This window comes from Nylanderia fulva, unplaced genomic scaffold (assembly GCF_048542155.1).
Source record: "Nylanderia fulva isolate GAGA-0341 unplaced genomic scaffold, ASM4854215v1 Scaffold45, whole genome shotgun sequence".
In the NCBI taxonomy this organism is placed as follows: domain Eukaryota; kingdom Metazoa; phylum Arthropoda; class Insecta; order Hymenoptera; family Formicidae; genus Nylanderia; species Nylanderia fulva.
In genome coordinates this window covers 436,256-458,042 of record NW_028190532.1, presented here as the reverse complement: position 1 = coordinate 458,042, position 21,787 = coordinate 436,256, and the positions used below count along the sequence as shown (strand labels likewise).

The following is a 21,787-nucleotide window of genomic DNA, read 5'->3' as shown; positions in this document are numbered from 1 at the left end:
AAACTGTCCGACAGAGACAGGTAATTTTTTTTCAATCGTACTTTCGAGTTTTAGGTCGATTTGAGAAATGCTGAGCTAAAAGGGACGCTCAGGGACGTAAACGGATATCGCTAGTACCCTACTTATACGATGTGAGAAGAGAAAACATTGTTTCTCTCGCCGCGCGAATTACCAGAGAGTCACCATCCTCGCTCTCACCCTTTAATCCTTCATCGTTTCCCAGATTATCGTATTCCTATTCCTGATCTGTTCTTTCTCGTTTCGTTTGTTTTCTAAAAAGACCGAGGGATTTTTATCTCCGGCCCCGACGCTTACTTTTTGCCACCACACGGAGAGGGAGATTGTAATTTTAATTCCGACGGTTTTATCTCTCGCGCACCACATCGCGGAGACATCTGTTCTGTTTGCATGTACATCTATGGCTCGTATATCACGTTATATATAGCTAGCCTCTTCTAGCTATATATTGAACACATCTCTTCCCCTTTTTTTCCTCTCGCGACTTTCTCGCAAGTCGATGCGATCCTTATCCTTCGAGACGTTCTTAGACACCTTTCCTAAGCGTTTCGCATGGCAGTTGCAATTTTAATTCCTACGAGTCTGTTTCTTCGAATCTCCTTTTTATACAGCCAATTGTCCGCGCAATTGAGTCGCGGTATTGATCGCGCGGGTTAAATTCCAGCAGTATATTTACCTAGTTTTGTTTTTCCGCGATCCTTTCCAAACTCCCCTCTACGGATTCTCCATTTCCTTACCGTATTTCTTATCGTATCGGCACTCCATCTGGCTTTAGAGGCTACTTAGATTGCGGAAGATCGAGATTTAAGACAGCCAGATGGACACTACTGGTTCCCGGATCGCAGTCGGCTAGATCCGAATTACCAATCTCCGCTCTCATCGTTTCTTTTTTGCCATCTCCTCTCTTCTCTTCGTATTTTCGAGCCAGCCTTCTCCTCTATGCTTCTCTCATTGCCTTGTCGTCGTATCCTCCATCTCTCTCTTTCCGTCTCTCTGTCGCGAGAAAGTCTCTCATTTCGCTCCTCTCTTTGCCCCTCGCCGACTTTTTGCCGCGTATCCCATCCGCTGGAATTCTAATTTTAATTCCGCGGCTTTTGGCTTCGCCTTGCCGCAATCTATCCGTATAATCGTCCGCAAAATTAGATAGCGAACTAATCTTGTTTCATCGTATCTCACAAAACGCACTTTGCGCCATAATACTGAAGCATTTAAAAGGTTCTTAACTCTTACAGAAACGTATTTCATTTTAAGATCCAAAAGTTCGAGATATAAATTATGTCTGCCAACATTCACAAAGCGAAAAACGACAATATATATATATTGCTGCTATTGCAAGATACTATATTACTGCATAATCCTTGAAAAATATGGTTATTAATAGAATACTTCAACTTACTGCAAGTCAATTTTCCAATTTGCGTTTTGATTAATGCGGTGTACAATTTATTAAAATTTTCTTCTATGCTTTGTCGAAAGCTGGATATTACATATATATTTATAATACCTGCGGTACGAATAATTTTCGAAAAATAACACACACAAGCTTCGCGAGATGATAAATTTAAAGGAGGTAGAAACACACGTCCACTGCGATAATATTTGTTTTAATAAGACTTTCAAAGTTCCTCTATCTTATACTATATCCGAGACAGCTTATGTGTTCGCCTATCTACACGTTCATATACGCGTAATCTCGCTCTTATTCCGCCAATGGAATATGCTCGCGACATACTTTTGAATCGGGTCCGGATATTATGCGCGCTATGCTTTATCCTATAACGAGCTATCCGACTTTAAGGTCTCCTTAAATCGAGTAAGATCCAGATTTTAGCGAAAGGGGCATAGGGGCGGGTCGACCACCACTAGTGCCCAGGGTTTGAGTGGATGGTCGACTCGATCCAAATTACCAGCCTTGGCTTCCTCCTCTCTTTTCCTCTTTACCCCCTCCCACCCCCTCTTTCATTCGTCGTCGTCCCTTCGTGCCACTCCATCCCCTTTTCTTTCCTCCTTCACTTCTCTCTCGCCCATCTCCGTAGATATTCTTTTTTTTTTCTTTTTACCCGACCCTCATCTTTACTGTTGTCTTTCTTCTCTACCCTAGAGCCGACCATACTTTCACCCATTCTCAGTAGGTAGCTTCCTCATTTTCATTTACTTTTTCTTTATTCACTTTTTTTACATCTGCATTCTCCGCCTTGTGTCCCATTGACTCGTGTCGACCGCCACCAATGGTCACTTTGTATCCCCGAGCTCGTAACTATTCGACCACTTTAGGATTTTCGAGTAGTCGAGACGAGGAGTTACGAGTTCGTCGCATTTTTCTCGTTATATCACGACTGACGTGACTGGTAACGTGACTGACGTATCCGAGACTTTTCTCATTTATTAGAGAAATAGAAGCGTCTACTTTATTCCGGGATTAAAATCTAAAAATAATTAGAAGTGATCTATAATATGACGACTCATTTGATGCACTTGCGAATACTTGATTTTGAATTAAAGGTAGATCGAAAATAAATTCGAAATGAATCTTTTGTAAGTCAGTGGAATATAAGTGAAAATTTAAGTAGCTGCCCTAACTTTTTTTTACTAATTACTAACTGACGTATAATATAAATTGCATGCAAATTGTAAAGGAAATTATTATATTACGAGATATCGTAGATTTACTGATTATCTCGTTAACACTCAGTGTTTGAGACGACAATAAAAAAATTCCCCAGAGAGAATCTTATGGTCTCGGCAACTGCTCTGGGATTATCTTTCGACTCGCATTCGACGCCCCGAATTACTTGTCACGACGTTTTTTTCCACACGTGCCTTTTTTGCCCCTTTTTTTGCCGATCTCCTTCGTTGATTGTTATTTGTGTTTTTCCGGGATTTCCTTCGACGCCCACGTCGACGACGACGGCATCCCTTTTTGCCGCCGTCCTTCGTTGCCAGCCTCCGTTCACTTTTTCTTTTGTCCAATTGCTATGTACATTTTTAGCGTCCAATCTCGTCCGGCTTTGATGCTTCTAAAGCTCTTTTCTCCTTATCTCTTCGTTTCTTTATCCGGCCTCCATCGAGCGAGCGCCTCATTTAAAAAGTGCATTATTATCTCCGGATAATAATGCATATATATATATATATATATATATATATATATATATACAAACTATGTTTCGCGCGTCGTCGACCTGTGCAAACGATAAAACGCAGAATTAAATATTTCTTGGACCAACTCCTCTTTCCTCCTTTGTCAATTCTTCATTCTCTTTTGACTATGGTCTCCTTTTCTCTCTCTCTCTCTCTCTCTCTCTCTCTATAATTTACTATTCCATTCTGCTTCCCTTTCGAGTCCGTCGTCTTTGCTCACTATAAATTACTCTTTCGTTACCCTGGGCGCACTAATCGATCTTGCTCGCGCCTTTATCTTTTCACTGAAACTTTCGACCGCACCCCCGGTTTTCTTCCCTTGCCTCCGCATCCCCTTTCCAACCCCACCTCTGTCGACGGCGCGTCTATATTCCGCCTCTCCTGGATGGTCTGCGGTCCATCGAGGTCTAAGATCCAGATCTCTCCGTGGAAATACCTTCGTCTAGAACCCTCCGGACTATCCCCGGCTCTTCACGACCTTTCGTTCTCTCAACCATCCCCCGTTTCTACGCTCTTCAGGCACTCGCTGCACTCTCGTCTTCTCCCTCTTCTTCCCCTTTCTTTTTCTCCCGAGGTTTTTTTTTTTTTTTTTTTTTCATTTCGCTCACCCTCGTCTCCGCCCTCTCGTAAGGATGGTCGTAATTGGCCCTTCGGCCACGAGCGACCGCGGCGGAAAGCAGCCGGCAGCGCGGACTTTCCGGATAGAGCGGGAAAGGATTGGGGGTTGTGCGGGATAGGGTAATAGTGGTGGCGAGAGAGATCCTCGGGAGTGTCTACCCTATATCACGGGGGCTGCTGAGGAAGTACAAGGGACACCGGGGCTCTTCCTTCTATCCTCCTGGGAGCGAGCCGGCCATTCCGTCGCTCTGAACTTTACCCGGGGTGAGATATGCAGAAATTAAATATTCATTCGGGTTACCAGCCCTTGCTCCCTGGTTTCTCCCTCCCACTCTCTCTATCTCTATCTCCCTTTCTCACGTTTTCCATTTTCTCACTTTCGCGCATGTATCGTCTCTCCTGACTCTCTTTTCTTCTAACCCTTCCCGGAAGTAATGCTCTGGCTCGAGGCCAGTTCCGTCGAAGCTTTCCGAGTTCGACATTCTCTCGTCTCGCATCAAATGCATCGTTGAAAGATGTGGAGCGATGGTATGGTATATCTAAAAAATCCTGCTCTATATTTTTTTGTAGAATGCTAAGAAGTTAAAATTGAGAGAAGGTCGATAAATTTTACATTGCAAACGATTGAGAACGGAAGGAAGAATTCTTTTCAATATAATTTCCGCGCACTGGCAATTACAGGTATATATATTTAACAAGTCTAATTTCCAACTTTCCACTTTAGAATTTTAATACGCTGCTGCTTATTTATCAAAATATTTGACGTTGAAATGTATACGGGAAATTTATACGGAGCGGAGTTACGAGAGCACAAGACATGAATCTTAAAGTCCAACTGGGCCACGAGTTCCACTTTTGCGACATCCTGTATACAAGCGCCCATCGCATCCTCCCGCGCATCTGTGACCCTCTCGTTGTCCCGCTTTCTTTCTCCGAGTCCGACGACTTCCATCGGAATCGGGCGCGCATATTGCGCCAGAAACATACCTGTTGAACCAGCCACCGAGACTTCGATGAAATAATGACGAGTGACTTATGCGCCGTCTGCAGCCACCGCCGGCGGCAGCGGGAACGATAACAGGGTCGGGTTGACTATAGAAGAGATGAGAGAAAGGGAGAACAGGATGCAGACGTGCTGCGTTGCGCAATGTGCCTCGTCTCTCTCTCTCTCTCTTTCCCTTCCGCTGTAACCGGCAAAGTATTCTCCCGTCAGCGTAGAATTGCGTCGTTCTCTCTACACCTTTCATCCCGAACACATCCTGCGGGATGAACGCGGCTGGATGGTTTCGAGGAGACGAAACGCCGTCGTTTCAGGATAAAAGGATTTGTTTTACTACGTCGCGGGGAGCAAAGAGACGGAGGCGAGAGAGATTTGAATAGCGTTGTCGCATCGTGTCGTCGTCGTACGGCGAAAACGCTAAATTGTTGGAATCGCGCGACCGATAATTTGTACACCACCACCCTCGACATCGTCGTCGAGCGGTGTTTTACGGCCAGAATTGCTTTCCCGATCGCTTTTGACTTCTGTCTGCTTTCTAGAAAATTTTCTACAACTTCGAATGCGTTTATAAATAGTAAAGTTTTCGTTGAAGACCGCGAGACGAGTGAAGAGAGAAAGAGAGAGAAATTGAGACTGCAATTAAAAATGGAACGTATCTATGCTGCGAAAAAAATATTGGAACAGTATTGTTAGATAAAGAGTAGTTGCTCGCGCGAGAGTAATTGATTTAAGCAATTAAGTTTAATATTTATATAACACACAATTGATTCTTTCAAATAAAAGAATAGTAACTTTGTAATCTTTAATAACTTCTACGGACGAAGAATTACATAGTTTTTAGATCAATTCTTTGTTAATTTAATTCATATTTATACGAGATATTCCTTTCAGGATGAGTAAGAAAATTGCGATCATAGATGAAAAAATTTTACAAATTCTTCGTTTTTCTTTGTCCTAAGAGTGGAAATGTCTCACGCTACAAGATTTCAAATTCAGTCGCGAATATTTTCTTAGTTAATAATTGATAACCACTTTTCTTCTTTTCCTTAATTTTAATTACCATAACTAATATTCTACAATGATGGAAAAGATTAAAACAAAAATTTTAGTAAGTTATGTAATTCCAAAAATAAAACTTGAGAGTTTTAACAAAACATGACATTTATAAAATAATACATAGTAATTTGCACCAAATTAGACTTTAAAAAATTTTAAAGTGAATTTTCGCATTTTTAAAATGGCCAGAATTATTTTTCTCTTTCTTTAATTCATGTAAACTTTTAGGATTACACATGTACATAAAACGAAGAAAATAAAAAATGTTTTTAACGAGTTTTTCATGGAACTTATATAATTTTTCTTCGCATATTTTATATATCTTTTTTTTCATATCAAATCTTTAGTTGTCAATAACTTGCGTTACAAAAAAACGAATGTCCTTTGACGTTACGATAATTCGATACTGCACTTTAGCGCTACGAATGCTTCATATATATAAAAATGCATGAGAAAATAAAATTCTTTTCGAATGTTCCGGTTTCCCACGGGTGGCGGCAATATCCCGATTCCTATCCTACGGTGATCTCACGTACGTGTTTCACGACATCGTTTCAATACCGATTCGAGAACGTAACGATTTCGAAGAAACGCGGGCTGCTGTTTCCGCGTTTGTGATTCATCGTCATCGATTCGTCATTTTATCCGTTTTATTGCGACTGCTGCGAAGAGAAGTTGTATAAAAATAAAAGTGCGGTAGAATGTTGTAACTTATCAGTTTGCTGGATAATTTTATCGTATTGGCATTCCATCTGTCAACATTTTTCTGTTACCTATAATATATAGCGTGTTTTTTTTTCATTTATTTTTTTATTAATTACAAATTGATTTTACAATAAAATTGTGATAATAAAATGAATAAGAAATTTGTGACTGTGCGCGATTCAATTTCCAGGAAATGTAAATTTTTAAAGCGAACTTTTAATCGGTCAAGAAATGTATAGATATAATCCATGTTACAATGAGAAGCTTTGTATAATACTGGAAGAAAGATACACGATAATCTTTTTTAAAATGCATGAAATTGCCTAAAATGCTGGACGTTTTGCATAAATTTCAGCCCGATAAAACGATAGGGTTAATAATTCGACAAGCTGACTTTGTGCTTCAACCAGGGGTCATAACGGATCGGCGATCATGTCGCGCGTTTCACGGCACGGTTTGAATTTCGACTTGAATGCGAGCCAATATGGGATACATAACTCCGCGTCGACCATTAGTTTCACCTTTATGAGGCAAATGAACTATGCCCGCCGCCTGTAAGATCGTGGAGTTTACATTTTTAACGACGGAACACGTTTGCCCTCCGATAGTGTGTGCGTCGAGAATTTGCTTTGCGGCGAGCAAACGAACGAACGAGCGAGCGAGCGAAACCGCAAACGATCGATTTCTTCGCGTTTAGAAAGAGCGCTTCATTTCGATGGATAGATTTAACCCTAGAGCAAGGTTCTGATTCGTAACCATGTAATGGCGCTATTCGCGATGAATTGATTCCATCGTCGCAAGTATATATTATTTCTTAATATTGAAATATATATTACTTAAAGAAATTAGGAATGATGATGAATAATTGGAAATGCAATATATATGGTATTCTGTATATTTGAATTTGATATCAAATATTTCAAATATAAATTGTACTTTTAAAATTTTTAGAAATATCATTTGTTATAATTTGCATTAATATAATACATTATATATATCAATTACTTTTAATGTATTATATATTACACATTTTATTTAAATTATATTATATTATAAAAAAATCACGATAAAAGATAAAATAATTATTTTTTAATATAAAATAATTTATATGTAAAATATATGTTATTAATATATATAAAATTACAAATTATATTTATAAAAGTTTAGAGTACGAGAAATTATAGATACTTTAAATATTATATGGAAGATGACAAAGAAGACGATTTAGCTTGCGATAGTATTAGTAATATAGATAATTTCAGAGTTGGTAATAAGGGGTAATGTTACAATTCCCTTTCTCTCTCTCCGTTACGTTACAATCGCTTTTGCGTTCCTCTAATAATATCGATATATCGGTATCCCAATGAGACCTTAGCATTGTCGATTGCGACGACGCGGTTAAAGGTATTTCCCATCGACAAGGGATGGACTTTAACTAGTTAAAGCCACTTTCAGTAAGAGTCGCATTGCTGTAACCTCTTTACGGAATTACGACCCTTATGGAAAATTTCGAAGGACTTGGCTGACGAACAGAAACTCGTTAAATTAATTTGCCGCAAAAGCGATACCGTCACCGATGCAATTATAAAATTATGTAGCTCGCAGAAAATGATTAGTGTGCATCTTACCGTTCAACTAATATTATTTGATTAGATATATGATATTATGTAATATAAATCCCCCTCGAAATAACTATTCAATCACTAATTATCACAATTAATTTTGATTTCAGAGCCAACAACAGAGACGAGGCGAACAGCTGGAAACTCGCCAGGTAAATTTTTACATCTTCAGTTTTTCTCCAAGTATCGGGAAAATGAGAAAAAAAAGATTGAAGTATTTCCAACTTTTTGAGGCCAAAAGCAAGAGAGGAATATCGTTCCCTTACATATGTCATTCGTAAAAGTACAAATACGTAGAAATTTTCGATACATTTCACATTAGTCGCCAAAATCGATGTCTGATTAAATTGACATAACATTGTTTGCCGTTGCTCCGCTGTACCATCGTATGATTGTATGTGTACAGCAAACGTCGGCGGAGACAGTCGCCAAAGTTCAAAGTAATTTCGGGACACGCGGCAAAACGTTTAGCACAGATTCCTTAGCGTCCATTGACGATCCCGGAAACACGTCCGCGGCATTGTTTGAGTTTCGATTTGAATGCGGTCCAATATGTACCGCGTGGTACATAGTAGTTGTCTATATTAGCTTCTCATTTGCCTGCTACACGCGATGTTGTCGACGATACTGCGAGAGAGAGAGAGAGAGAGAGAGAGAAAGAGCGACCAATTAAATTAACTAATAATGTACATCGTAATCACCTTATATCACGTGGCATTCGATCAATTACCAATTACATAACAGAGAATCGATAAATAAACAAGGGTCATTAAATGTCGAGAATTATCGTATAAAAATGTAATTAATTTTAATGTTAACGAACGTTATCACAATAATTATGATTATTTTTAGGCACAAGTTACAAAGCAACTGAAATATGTATGACGAGAAATAAGAGATGGATTCGAAATCATTTTTTCTTATCCCCGAGTACGATCAACTTTTCTTTGAAAATCCAAATTGTTACTAAAAAAAAGTTGTCGACGAGATCGTTATTTTCCTCTACATTCGTCAAATTATGCTGTAATATAAAAGTAGCATGTTCTCATTTTAAATCCGATTGCGCTGATTTTATTCAGATAAGATGAATCAGATTACGATAGCGATATAAAACTTGAGTTATCGGTTCCGATTTTATTTGCGTAAAATTTTCAGATAAGATGAAAAAGCGGGGTAGAGGGAGGGGGTTAATAGCGATTCGGAAACATATATTACCGTGACTCTCCCAGTAGGTAACGCATTTTTCGCGGCATCGCGTCGTCTAGTTTCGACTTGAACTCGAGCCAATCCCGCGATCCGCTGTTTTGCCCTCGAGAACGTGGCGAATCACGTCATAAGGACGATCGTTACGGCGATTCACGATAAAATCCTTATTCCACGGCTCGCCGTCGTTGCCGTTGCCGTCGAGGATGAGAGAAGCAAAACCGCTTTCTTAAATATTATTCGCCCCCGAGCGTTCTATTATTCCACGCGAGACGGGAGTGGTCAGGAATTCGATCTCGCTACACCAGAGGATTTCCGCCGGATACAACGTCGACTCTTTCTCTCTCTGCGTTTTTTTCGTCCCTCGTTTCTTCTTTTCTTTTTTTTTCTTCTTTTTTTTTCTCTTTTTTTTCTTTTCTGTTTCAGGATGTCCCTATCGACGTGGATCGAATCGGTAGAATTATGTTGTTGCGCCGACGAAACGATATATTTCGTTTCTCGCCTTCGACGGGTGCTCTAGTGTTTTATGTAAAGACCGAGCAATTTTATTCCACGTCCTCGAGTATGCTCTTCTCTTCTCTCCACCCTTTTCTTTTTCTCCCTTTCTCTTTTCTTTAGGGACCTCTCCTTCGGTACCATAAATTTCACCCACGTTACCTTACCCACCTACTATCCCCCTCTTCTGCTTTGCACTGTTACGCGCCCATATATTTCGATATCCTAGAACTCAACCTTGTTCCCGCAACCCATTTCGAAGCACTCCCGCGGTTACTTTGGCTCGCCCATCTTATACGTATATATCCCGAATTCCGATATCGCGACCGCAATGCTGTATAGGTACATTCGGTAACTACATCTTGGTGCGTCACGTAGAATGGATAAGGCTTTCAATTTCATAATCGTTTCGGATATTTACACCGGCGCGCGTTTACTTTGTTTATTTAATCAAAATCGAGAGATTTAATTTATAATCTGATGGACTAAAAGTAATCTAATGTCTTAATTATGAAAATTATAAAACAAAGGCTATGAGCGACAGAGATTTAGCGACTCTAAGAGATATAGAGGAATATTTTATTAATATATTTATATCAATAATTTTATATTTTAATATTAATTATAATATTCATTCTTCGCCTTCTTTATTCGTAAACTTATTTTTTTTTTTACCAAGGAAGCGATGTGATGTATGAAATAGATGTCACACTAACGACGATCTATTATAACGTCACAGCCCGATATATAAAAACTCGTCATCCATCTACCGAAGTTTTTAATACTACGCTCTCTCTTTTTTTTTCTAAAAAGGCTGACGTTTTCTTCGTTTTGTTTTTTTGCGTGCGTTTGGTAGAACGTCAACAACGACGTGACGTCCTTCGCTTTTAATTTACTCTCGACGAGATCGATTCTCTCGTACATCTCTCTCTCTTCCTAGAAACGATTTTCATTCTATTTGCTTGGCCGCCGTTTAACGGCCGCATGCTACTAAACCACCGCAATACGGTGGACGCGCCAAGAAACTGTATTTTTCTCGTCTTTGATTTTTCCAAGGGAGTCTATTCTATTTGTACAGTTGCCATCGTATTCCGTACGAATCTCTTTTCCACCTCGCCGGACATTCCGATATCCCAGTGCTTAACCTTGTTCTCCAAACCCATTTCGAAGCTTTCTCTCCTAGTTTTACGCTCTTCTCTCGTTCCCTTTCTATTTTTTATTTATCACCAAAATTCGGAGTCAAGTTTCGCGTTTCGCATTAATTCGGTGGATCAAGCTGTAGTTTGAAAATCTTTGTTATATATTTGTGACATTTAAATAAACAGCTTGTAAGAGATGACAATTCTTATTTTTTATAATTCACAATTTTATCTTTTTTTATAATAGAAAATATATTATTTTTTAATATTTTATTTAAAATTTACGTTGAAGGATTGATTATTGATTAATTTATATTATATATACATTCTCTTTTTGCGTCTCTGTTGCCGTAATATGCTATTTTTTAATATATACTCTTATAAATAAATTTTTCGCAGATCTCGAAAGGCGTGATCTTTTAGATACGATAAATTCCTACTTTCCTAATTTGATTCGATATGCGATCCGGTGATTCTTAGCTTTTCTCGCTATTTGTATTCGCCTTTTTTTCACGAAGAAAATCCATTCGATCCGACGATTTCCGTAATCCGTAATCCACTCGATTCTCGTTCGTCGGCGTGAAATTTTAATACCAAATCAATCCTCACTGTCGCGGCTTTATCGCCTGCTGCGAACGCGCGATATCGATTTCGACCGTTGCGACAATTACGATTGACGTTTCGATACACGATCGAGGAGCGGCCGCGGATCGGATTTCTCACGCCGACGTTGCTGTTGCTTTCAACAACGACTTCACCTACCGTAACCTTCTCATCTCGTAACTTCGATTTCGAGTTTCATCATCACAATGAAAAGATACATCTTACTTCTTTGCCAGTAGCATAACCAACGAAGCCCGCAAACCTCAGGGGAGACCTAGTGCCGAAAGAAAGGATGCAGGGAAAAAAAAGAGAGAAAAAAAGGAGAAGGTCGAGAGAAGGAGAAAAATAAATCTGTTTATTATTCTGGAACAAGCCCCATCAGAACAAGAATAATGCAAGAGCGGAAAATGTAAAGGATACAAAGTAGTGAACGGTAAATACCGAAATGAACGGTAAAAATCGAAAGAGAAATAAAAAAAAGGGTAGTAGATAAATATGATACGTCGGTGTAAAAATATTTATTTTATATAAGAATCGTATAAAAGAGACTCTCTCCTTCACTCGAAGAATACCAAGTAGTACGTAGTACACTAAAACAATGATGAAGCAAAGTCACTCGCACATTCGGGAATGCTTAGCAGTAACTTAAATAATTTAAAGAGAAGGGGAGAGAAAATATGTGTGCCAAAAAGAGGAAAATCGAAAGGACGGAATGAAAAACGAAAAGTAAAAATAATCGAGATTGTGTGGTTGCTCGAAATACTGGAAAAAGGGTCCTTTAGCTTCTTTTGCAGCGGAGAGTGCGCGCTATAAACTCGAGTTCTCTCTTACGTCACTTGCATTCGCACTCAAATATTCGGGCGGCGTCATAAATTTTACTCCGCCATCGTACATATATACATATATCCCATGTGCCATTCGCTATTTTGCCATGAATTCCGATATCCTAGAACTTAACCTTGTTCCCGCAATTCATTCCACAATTCTTTCATTTATTTCGATCCCCGGCTTTCTCGATACCGCACTTGCGCGCGCACGTTGCACTTCTACGAGAGAAATATATCCGACCTGACGTTTACGTCGACGCTCTCTACGTTCTCCCTCTCGTTTTCTCTATTTCTCGTTGTAATTCTATAACGTATGCCCGTTGGAAAGAATTCTGCGCAAAAATCCGTCTTCCAGCGAGTCCGTAGAGAAATGACAAATCTAAATCCTTAATAAATCTATAATTCTATATAATTATTTTATATAATTATTCCAATTCTCAAGAGCTATAATAAAGCTTAAGTCCGATAAAGTTAAATGACATAAATGTATATAAAAAAGGAAATACACGGTAGATGTTGAAAATATTTTCTAAAATAAGGAAGTATATAAAAACATCTCTCTTAATATAATTAGGTATAAGATTGGTTTTTAAATTACATATTAGATTTTTTTAATATTGTGCAAAATTCGATAATCGATCGCAGATTGAAAATTATTCTTTCTTTATTTTTATACATATTACTGGCATATAAATTAATGCATACTTCTTATCGACACTGGCAAATTGTCATCTTATATATTATATTTAAATTATTTGCATTAAGCAAATGTCAGAGAAAACTGGAAAATCCAGCATATCCAGCGCCGGTTATTGACAGATTTGCCAATAATGTTCTTGCGCGCGCGATCGTAAGTAATATTAATAGGTGACAAAATATTTATATAAAAGATCTACTCTATCGAGAAGAATCGCTACGATCGATCATACAGGCAACGTCTACAAATAGTTAATGAACTGTATCGAATGATGGACTCTAGTATTTACCGATTAAAGCGCGTCAGAATCGCAAAATATCACTCTTCGATACGCGTCGTTACAGCTGTCGGATCCGCTTCAATCAAATCTCCGGCGAGCTTCCGCCAACGTTGAATTCCTGACAGCGTGGCTGAGCTAAAAACTTTCGGAAAAGTCGAAACACGAGTGCTGTCGTTGCGCACCGAGCGATTTTTCTTCCTACTGTGTATTCTCTATCTCTCTCCTTCTCCATCTGACTCCGCCCTTATCGCGGGAGCTCGTTCCGTTTGTGCCATAAATCCTATCTGGTTGCGAACACACCATCCTGTTGCTCTCTGCCTGTTCAAAATCCGCTATGAACATCCCGTGGTATCCTCGAACTTAACCTTATTTCTGTCTGTCTCTCGTTTATTTTGGCTTAACTTTCCGGACACGCCGAATCCCATGACATTCCATTCCTCGGGGAGAGAGTAACCTGTTTGTAGGTCTCCGGTTATCGAGGCGACTCGATCGTTTTACGACCGTTGCAGAAATTATTGAAAAACGATCCAGTTTCCCCATCCTTCTCATCTTCCCTACGCTTAATGAATAATGTAAGGAAACGAATTTCTTTAGTGGCGATATGCCGAGCAAATAATACGGCAAATCCTCAGATGCGTTTCCCGCCAAATCTGTTTGACGAAAAATTCATGCGTGTAAGCGATCTTCGCGAACAAAATAAATTTAAGACAAAATCAAAGACGATTATAGGATATACACTTGAAAAGAATTACGTAATGAGAGATGCATTATTGTTGTATAACAGAGACAGGGAAGATTACAATTCCGTTACCAGAGGCGTCTCGAGCGACTTTTAGTATATGTACAGCAACAAATTGAAGGCAAGAGAGGAGGAATTAAGTGTAACATAGATTTTACAAGATTTCGAGACCGTATTGCGAGAAGAGCGAGAAAATGGACGAAATAATAGGGGACCGTTGTCTCTGTATCCGCGCGAGAATAACGGAATAATTCGGGGTCCGACTTTGGCCAGTTGTTGCGCTGATATGCCATCGCAAACCGCATCCCATCGTATCACGGAGTTCACCGCCGTGCACCGTCGTGCACGTCACTGCGGGTACAAACTATTGGATTACAACGGGGCGACGTTCCCGACGTGCGCGCGGACGTCAACCCGGATATATGTATATTCTCCTCCCACGCCGAAAAGGGCCCGAGCTAAGGAAGTTACCGTGTTGCGTAAGCCGCGTGCAATTCCCGTCCCGTACGTGTCCCGACGTTCCGGAACACAGACTGCCAGCCGGTGTTCCTGTAATCAACGATGTGGATGCCACCTCCGCTTATTTCTCCCTGCGAAACTATATCTCTCTGTTGTGCGACGACTTTCTGTGATCAACACGGATAAAGAACCGCTCGACAGAGAGCGACGATCCCTCCGGGTGATTTTACGAGGAGGGATTACCGTGGCATTAGTAGCTAAGTGTTTCGTTAAAGAGAGGGATAAATTCGAGTCCTCCTCGCGTCAAATTATTCATGGTTCTGCGGCGAATGCGGTGGCGATTTAAAAAACACTGCGGCGTAGCGCGGTTTTCCAAGAACCAAGATCCTCTATTAATGTGTCACATTCAGAGCTCCGTATGCGCGACCGAATATATATCATTCGTGTACTATATATTAAAAATAAAAGTCTGGAATCCGACGATGGTATTTAGGTACGATATATAATCCGAAAATGTAAACTTTTGTTTTAAATTTAAGGCGGGTCTTAAAATATATTCGTCGGAAAAGAGAGAGAGAAGATAAAATCGGTCATTTCGTTATCGATGATTCTTAAAACAGAGAAAAAAAGTACAGACACATTTCTCCGTCGCAGGAGTGCGGTTCTCTTCGTATAAATGAAATTTTCTCCCTCCACATTCGAAGGGATAGGGAGGAAGAAACTCACCTTATTACTGTTTATCGGTACTTTCCGCGCTGTATCCCGGAGAGAGTTCGGGCTTTATCTTAATAGAAAACTCCAATATCCACGATTATCTTAATAAGCCAGACCGCGTCAGCGAGAGTCATCGGCTTCTCGCAGCCGACCTGCGCGACGTGTATCCGCCTCGAAATTGCGTAACCTCGTTTTCCCGCGCTCAAGAGGCAAGGCAGGCTCAAAACTTTCCTGTTTATCCCCGGCACACGGCGAGAATCTACGTCGCCGAGCTCCTTTCCCGTGGGAGATCGCGCCGCACCACGGATATACATGTATATATCGTCCAGGACCGATACATATATAGCCATGTTGGAAAGAGAAAGAGAGAGACCGTATTCTGGTCTGCAGTAATCCAATCTCACGCTTTTCGAAAGGTACGCGTTTTTTTCCCGCCCTTCCGCGATCATTATCTCCAATTTTCTCGCTTCGATTCGGTGTTTTCCGGAGCGCGCGAACCAGTCCCTGATATCGGCACCGAGAACTGCACAATAATGTAACAGTGTAATAATGGAGGTCACCCTGGGCGAGAACCGTATTGCATCCGAGAGAGCAATACGCCGCCCTTTTATATACACTCTCTCGGAACCGAGGACTAGGTATTCTCGAACTTGCGCGCGACAAGAGAGAGAGAGACCCTGTATTCTCGTTTTCCCGCGTCGAATCTCGCTCGTTTATTCCGGTTTGACTTCGCTCTATATAACAGAACAACGCGACCGCTCCGGGGAATTGCAGATCGTGGAGCCCTCAAAGTCTCCGTCCATCTCGCTAACCCAATAATGTACTCTGACTTTACAAAGGATAACTCGGTGCAGTTCGCGCAACATCGATCTGCTAATTAATTCTTTCAACCGGAAATCGTCGCGAGTCCGTACCGTCGCACGTAAGAAATCTTTTTTTGCAGAAGCAATCGTCGAATATAAATTTAATTACGCGTTTGATTCATCGCATTGAATATATTATATTTTGCATTAGTAACTTAATCTTGAATTCAATCTCTAGGTTGCATCAACATATTTTTGATTGAAAATTTATCCTTAATTATTTACTATTCGCGAGAATAAACACATCGTATTGGAACAATAATTGTCAGAATAATTATGACAGCGAGATGAAAATAATGCTGGAATATTGTTCAGTTATCAAACTAATAATCCGTGGTCAAGCATTGATGACAACGCATTTAACAGTCGTCATAAAATTATGATAAAATCGTGATTATTAATTTATTTGGAAATATCGCGATATTACATTTAATTCAACGTCAGTCGCTCTGATTTCTCTATATTAAGAAAAATATACTTCGGTCAGTTTTGCGCCGATCCAATCGCCAATTTGTTTAATTTATTCAATTAACATATTATATATATATATTGAATATATAATCAAATTATCGTATGGATCGATCACAAATCAAGAATATATATTTCGCAATCTTCGTAAATCTGGTTTCTAAATTTCAGAGAAAATATATTCGCTGTACGGGAAAAAATCGAATCTTTTACTCTATTATTTTTCTATTTCCCCCGCTGGAAATATAATCTTTCGTACGGAAATTCGATAAATGAAGCCCTCTCATTCACATATATGGCGATATTCTTACTATGCTATGAGGGGAGTGGGCGGAAATAAAGAATACACCGCTCGTGTAAATTTTTCATGCTATCCGTTCATTGATACGTGATCCTTTTATGAAGCGTCGAATCGACATGGCGAGCCGTGCTCGCGGGCGCGTAACGAAGGTTTTTAGAAATCTTCGGGATCCAATAACCGGCGCGCGCGCGCGCGCGCGGAGTTTTACTTTCGCGTCGGGGCTACGAGGTGCGCGTAATTTGCTCGATTTACGAGCGTATCAAGCGTGGAAAATCAAAATTGCAGCTCGTGGTGGGAATGAAAAGCTCTCAAGGAACCGATCGTGGAAATAACCCGCGGAGCGCGCGCTTCATGTCGCAAATTCAGAGAGTTCCCGACAAAATTTATTGAAACACGACATTTTCCGATACATAGATCGTAACCCGAAATTTGACAATACATTGTATTGTTATCGGACACTTCTTTCCGCTCTATTTATATTTGGATATTTTCAGCAAAAAATACTTGTCTCTAAATTGTTCACAAACTATATCTGTATCTCTTCTGTAATTTGTGGTGTTAATTATATTATTCTTTTATAAAATCACAATACACAATTTCTGTAAAAGTTTTTTTTTCAACAAAGAATAGAAAATCTTTATGAAATGTATGAATAATGTATATTTTTTATTGTATTTTTTATTTTAATAATATATATAACTAATGCAATAATTTTCAAACTCTTTTTCTTCGAAACTCTACCAAGAATTTAAAGATTAATTAACAGAGGAATCAACAGATGCTGCGTCTGCTAATGTCCGAAGCTAGATTTCGCCAGACATAAAAGCGACAGTAAAACTCGTGATACCTAATGGACTTTTTGATTTAATGACCCCATCAATCGCGAACGAATCGGAAAGAGCGATGCTCGGTCGTGCCCAATTCCGGTCTGGTTCCTACCGGAAGTAAGCACCACTAAGCGCCATTCTCCAAAAATTATGTGTCTAGGTATTACGATCCGGGCATTACAGGCAAACGACGAAATCGAAAAATACGGTGTATCGATAGTGTCGAATGAAAATAATTGCTTTTCATTTCGGTTCTTTGTATCGGATACAGTTCACTTTAAAATGTATGCATTAGTATTAATTAAATTTGTATATTGTATACATTATTTGTATGTATAAAATATAGTAGGCATTAACAAATGTATACGATAATAAATATTAGAGCAATTATACAGATTATATCAATCTTTTAAATTAAATTAATAAGAGAAACAGAAATTGAGATCAAATTGTGATTTATGATATACAAGGTATTACAAGGTCATCGCATCGCTTAATTTGGAAACAATTTTTCCTCAGCGAAAATGTCGAAAGAGATTGTCATTTTTTACAAATTTCTAATTTTTATCATCATATATCTTTGTATCTAAAAATCTTAAATTGAAATTCTATTAAAATAAGCTTTACTTAGAATTAAAGTAAAGAACTAAAGACGAGATGTAACTCCATCAAGTTTGCGAAGAGCTTTTCTTTTTGAATCGCTTATAACTTAGAAATGATACGATATTTTCTCAGAGGGAAAAAAATCGTCTTGGAATGATTTCAAAAATCTGTTATTAACAAGTGCGATGTAGCCCCTTGGGGCATCCTATATATTTTTGAGTTAAAACAATCCTCGTGGCGAGGTTCTTCGAAGGGGAAACGATTGGTTCTGTGATAATACGATGGAATCCGATTTTTTTCGATTCAGGGACCATTCGAAACCAACCTCAACCATCCGAGCTATCATCTGGGAACGATAGAAGCGAACGCTCGCGGGGATCAAAAGTAAAACTCATTTGTGTCGCTATACAGGCGAATGACGTTATATATGTATATATATATATGTATATCTCTAATGTATTGCAGCAGACGGTAGTAACGCAATAATGAACGTACTCCGGAATTTCCTGGAGACCGCTTCTCTCTCCCCATCGTAAATTTCGTCGCACTTTGTGCTGCGCTTTGCAATTTTACCGCGGATTCCAATATCTACGACTAAACCTCGTTCTCGTAACCCACGCCGAATCTACCCTCGTTTATTTCAGTTTAACTTACTGCAACCCCTCTCTCTCTTATTCCCGCGGCCTTTCTTTTTCTCTCTCCTTCATCCTTCGCGCACCCTGTATGCGCTTTTCGTAGCCGTTTCCTCAGGGACCGTCGTCCATCTATGAACCCCTTCAAAGACTTGCGGTAATTTAGTCGCATCTTTTCGGATCACAAAGGCCACCCGGTGGAAAATATTTAAATTCTAATTCGCGTCCCTCTTATGCACTCTCTCGCGAGCACGCCCTCGCTTTAACGTGTAATAAAGCCGCGCCTAGTAACCCACGGGAAATACATTTACATATAGAGAAGAAGAAGGTCAACGAGACCTACTTCCTCCCATAAGGGCGGAGTCCCTCGTCCTCGCTATTTCGCGAATGCTAAACGTGGCTTTGTCCGTGCGTTGCATCTACGAAGCGAGACTGGAGTATTTGTTAATTTTTATGCACTCTTAATCTTATTCCTTTTTCTTTCCTTTAGAGGAAACACATTAACCTGCACTCTTTCTCCATCTCGCTTTTCTTATTTTCCTCTATCTGCCATTTTAAAAAGGGTGGAGGAAGTGGAAGCTACTTTTAGGTATTTTACGCACATGCATATGTATGCATATTTATGCTATTGTAAACTCTTTGCTATTAAATTCTTGAGGGAATATAAACCTGATATAATTCAAGTAAACAAACAATCTTATTTAAACGTGCACTTGAGCTACGCACATAAAGTGATGGTATAAATATTTTATATTTAAATTATGCATGAAAACGCCCCGTTCTATTCCTTCCTCTTGCTTTCGCGAGATGTTACGATGTGCATTGCGTTTATTTATCGGGTCTGCGTGCTCGCTCGGGAGAGCTTTCCGTACCGAGAAACATAATTTGGCAATGTTATCCACCGTGTTTCCTTACATAAGTACGGCAAACGCGCTTCTCCTGTTTAACAGGCGAGGGAATTGTGTTTCTTCTCCGTTTCAATCCGTCTAATCTGAACGCATTAGTCGCGCAACAGCTACTTAGATTCGGGGACGCAGCCCCGAAGGTACCGCTCGAGGGAATTCCATCCCCCGGATCTCCAGATGAAAGGTCCGCAATCCGATTTGTTTCTCGCTGCATCCGATAGAAGAACCATGTTCATTCGGCTGCCAATTGCGACAATTTCCGTCCTGATTTCGCGACACGAACGAGCAGATCGGCGGAAATTCTCGGATGTCGTCATATCGTTAACGCCCTCTTTTTCCTCCCTCTACTATATTCGCGTCACAAAGGCTTACTCAGACAGCCATGCCTTCTGGTAAGAGCCATCCAACTCGGCTGTCAAGGGATAAATCGAGCCTTAGCATTCTACAGCCACCATCTACTCACGGCTAACGCGATACATTTGTCTTTATCTTCGGTCGTTATCTCGGTTGCGAACGTATCTCCCGCAAACTGTTCCCACGTGAGTAAGTAGCTCGTTATGTGCGCGAATTGTGCTGTTATCATCTCTTGTCTTTTTTTCGTGGAAAAAATGGAAGGAGTCTTCGAAATTGCACAAAACTTATATATCGGTCTCTTCAAAACATTTTTTTTATTTGATCGTGAAAAAGATATTCAAGGTTTAGGAAATTTGTATTATTATATAAGTTTTACTGTATAAAAATATATTTTACATTAAGATACGGAATTAAAATGTTTGCTCCGAATAAAGTAAATAAAAAGTAGTCTCATGAAAAAATGAAATGATATCTTTGCCAATCAAAATATGTACGATATACAACTTCAATTATATGGCATAAACCGCCGAGTATCCTCAAGGGTCAGTAAGTAATCAGTATACGCAGTTACGAATTAATAAAAGATTACTCTCGCAGGAACAGCCGGTTGTGTTGTTAGATTACATTCGCGGAAGTACTTTTACACGTTTGCAAGCTGTATAATGAGAGAGGGATCACGTACGAATATATGGAGCTGTATCATTTATAAACTTATTCCCGGCACTCAATAACACTCCGCGATTTATTTTGCACGAATTTTCGTCGCGCAAACAGGCCGACGGAGCGTACGTATATACTTCGGACATAAACGGGACGCGCATGAAAATATGCAATGACGTTGTGCATCATTATCGCGGTGCTTCTCGGGTATCAACACACGCTCGATATTTACACAACTGCTAACGAGACTCCGGGAGTCGCGATCCAATTTCGACTCGCGATTCAAAATAGCACATCCTCTCTCGTAAATATGTTGGCGTAATACGCTGTCCTAGGAACCCTCCCTCTCTCTCTCTTTCTCTCTCTCTCTCTTTTTCTCTGGCGGAGGACCAGAAACTGGAAGGAATATAAGAACTCGTTATGCATTCCATACCATGGGACACTCTTTTCAGTATCGCGAAATCAAACCTTATTCTTCCTAACTCACGTCGTCCTCGTTTATTTCAACTTACGCCATTACCTTACTCACTCTTCTCTCTCTCTCTCTCTCTCTCTCTCTCTTTCTCTCTCTTCTCCTTCTACCTCCTCTTTTCTTTCACCGCAGCTGTTTCATCCTGAACTGTTATATTTGCTCCTCGCACGTTCAAACATCACCAAGTTGCCTCTCTACCCGCTTTAATCCGCGAAGTTTCCCGGAATAGAACATGTTCGGTGCGATTCTCGAAGTTGAAAGAACTACGCGAGAGATACCTATATATAGGATGCTGTTTGATACATAGTATTTTTCCCTGAAAAGCGGTAAATCAGTCAGTCTGTTGCAGCGCCGTAATATACGATTAAGTAATTTAAATGTTGCACCGA

General features: G+C 39.8%; 1 protein-coding gene across 1 annotated transcript in view; it reads left to right on the top strand.

Annotated features, from left to right (window-relative positions):
* LOC114934106 (uncharacterized) overlaps window positions 1–21,787 on the top strand; it is a 215,194-nt gene that overhangs the window by 147,120 nt on the left and 46,287 nt on the right. The window contains exon 4 of the mRNA XM_085486588.1: window positions 8,268–8,309. Coding sequence (XP_085342714.1) covers window positions 8,268–8,309 — 42 coding nt within the window. The remainder of the gene's footprint in view (window positions 1–8,267; window positions 8,310–21,787) is intronic.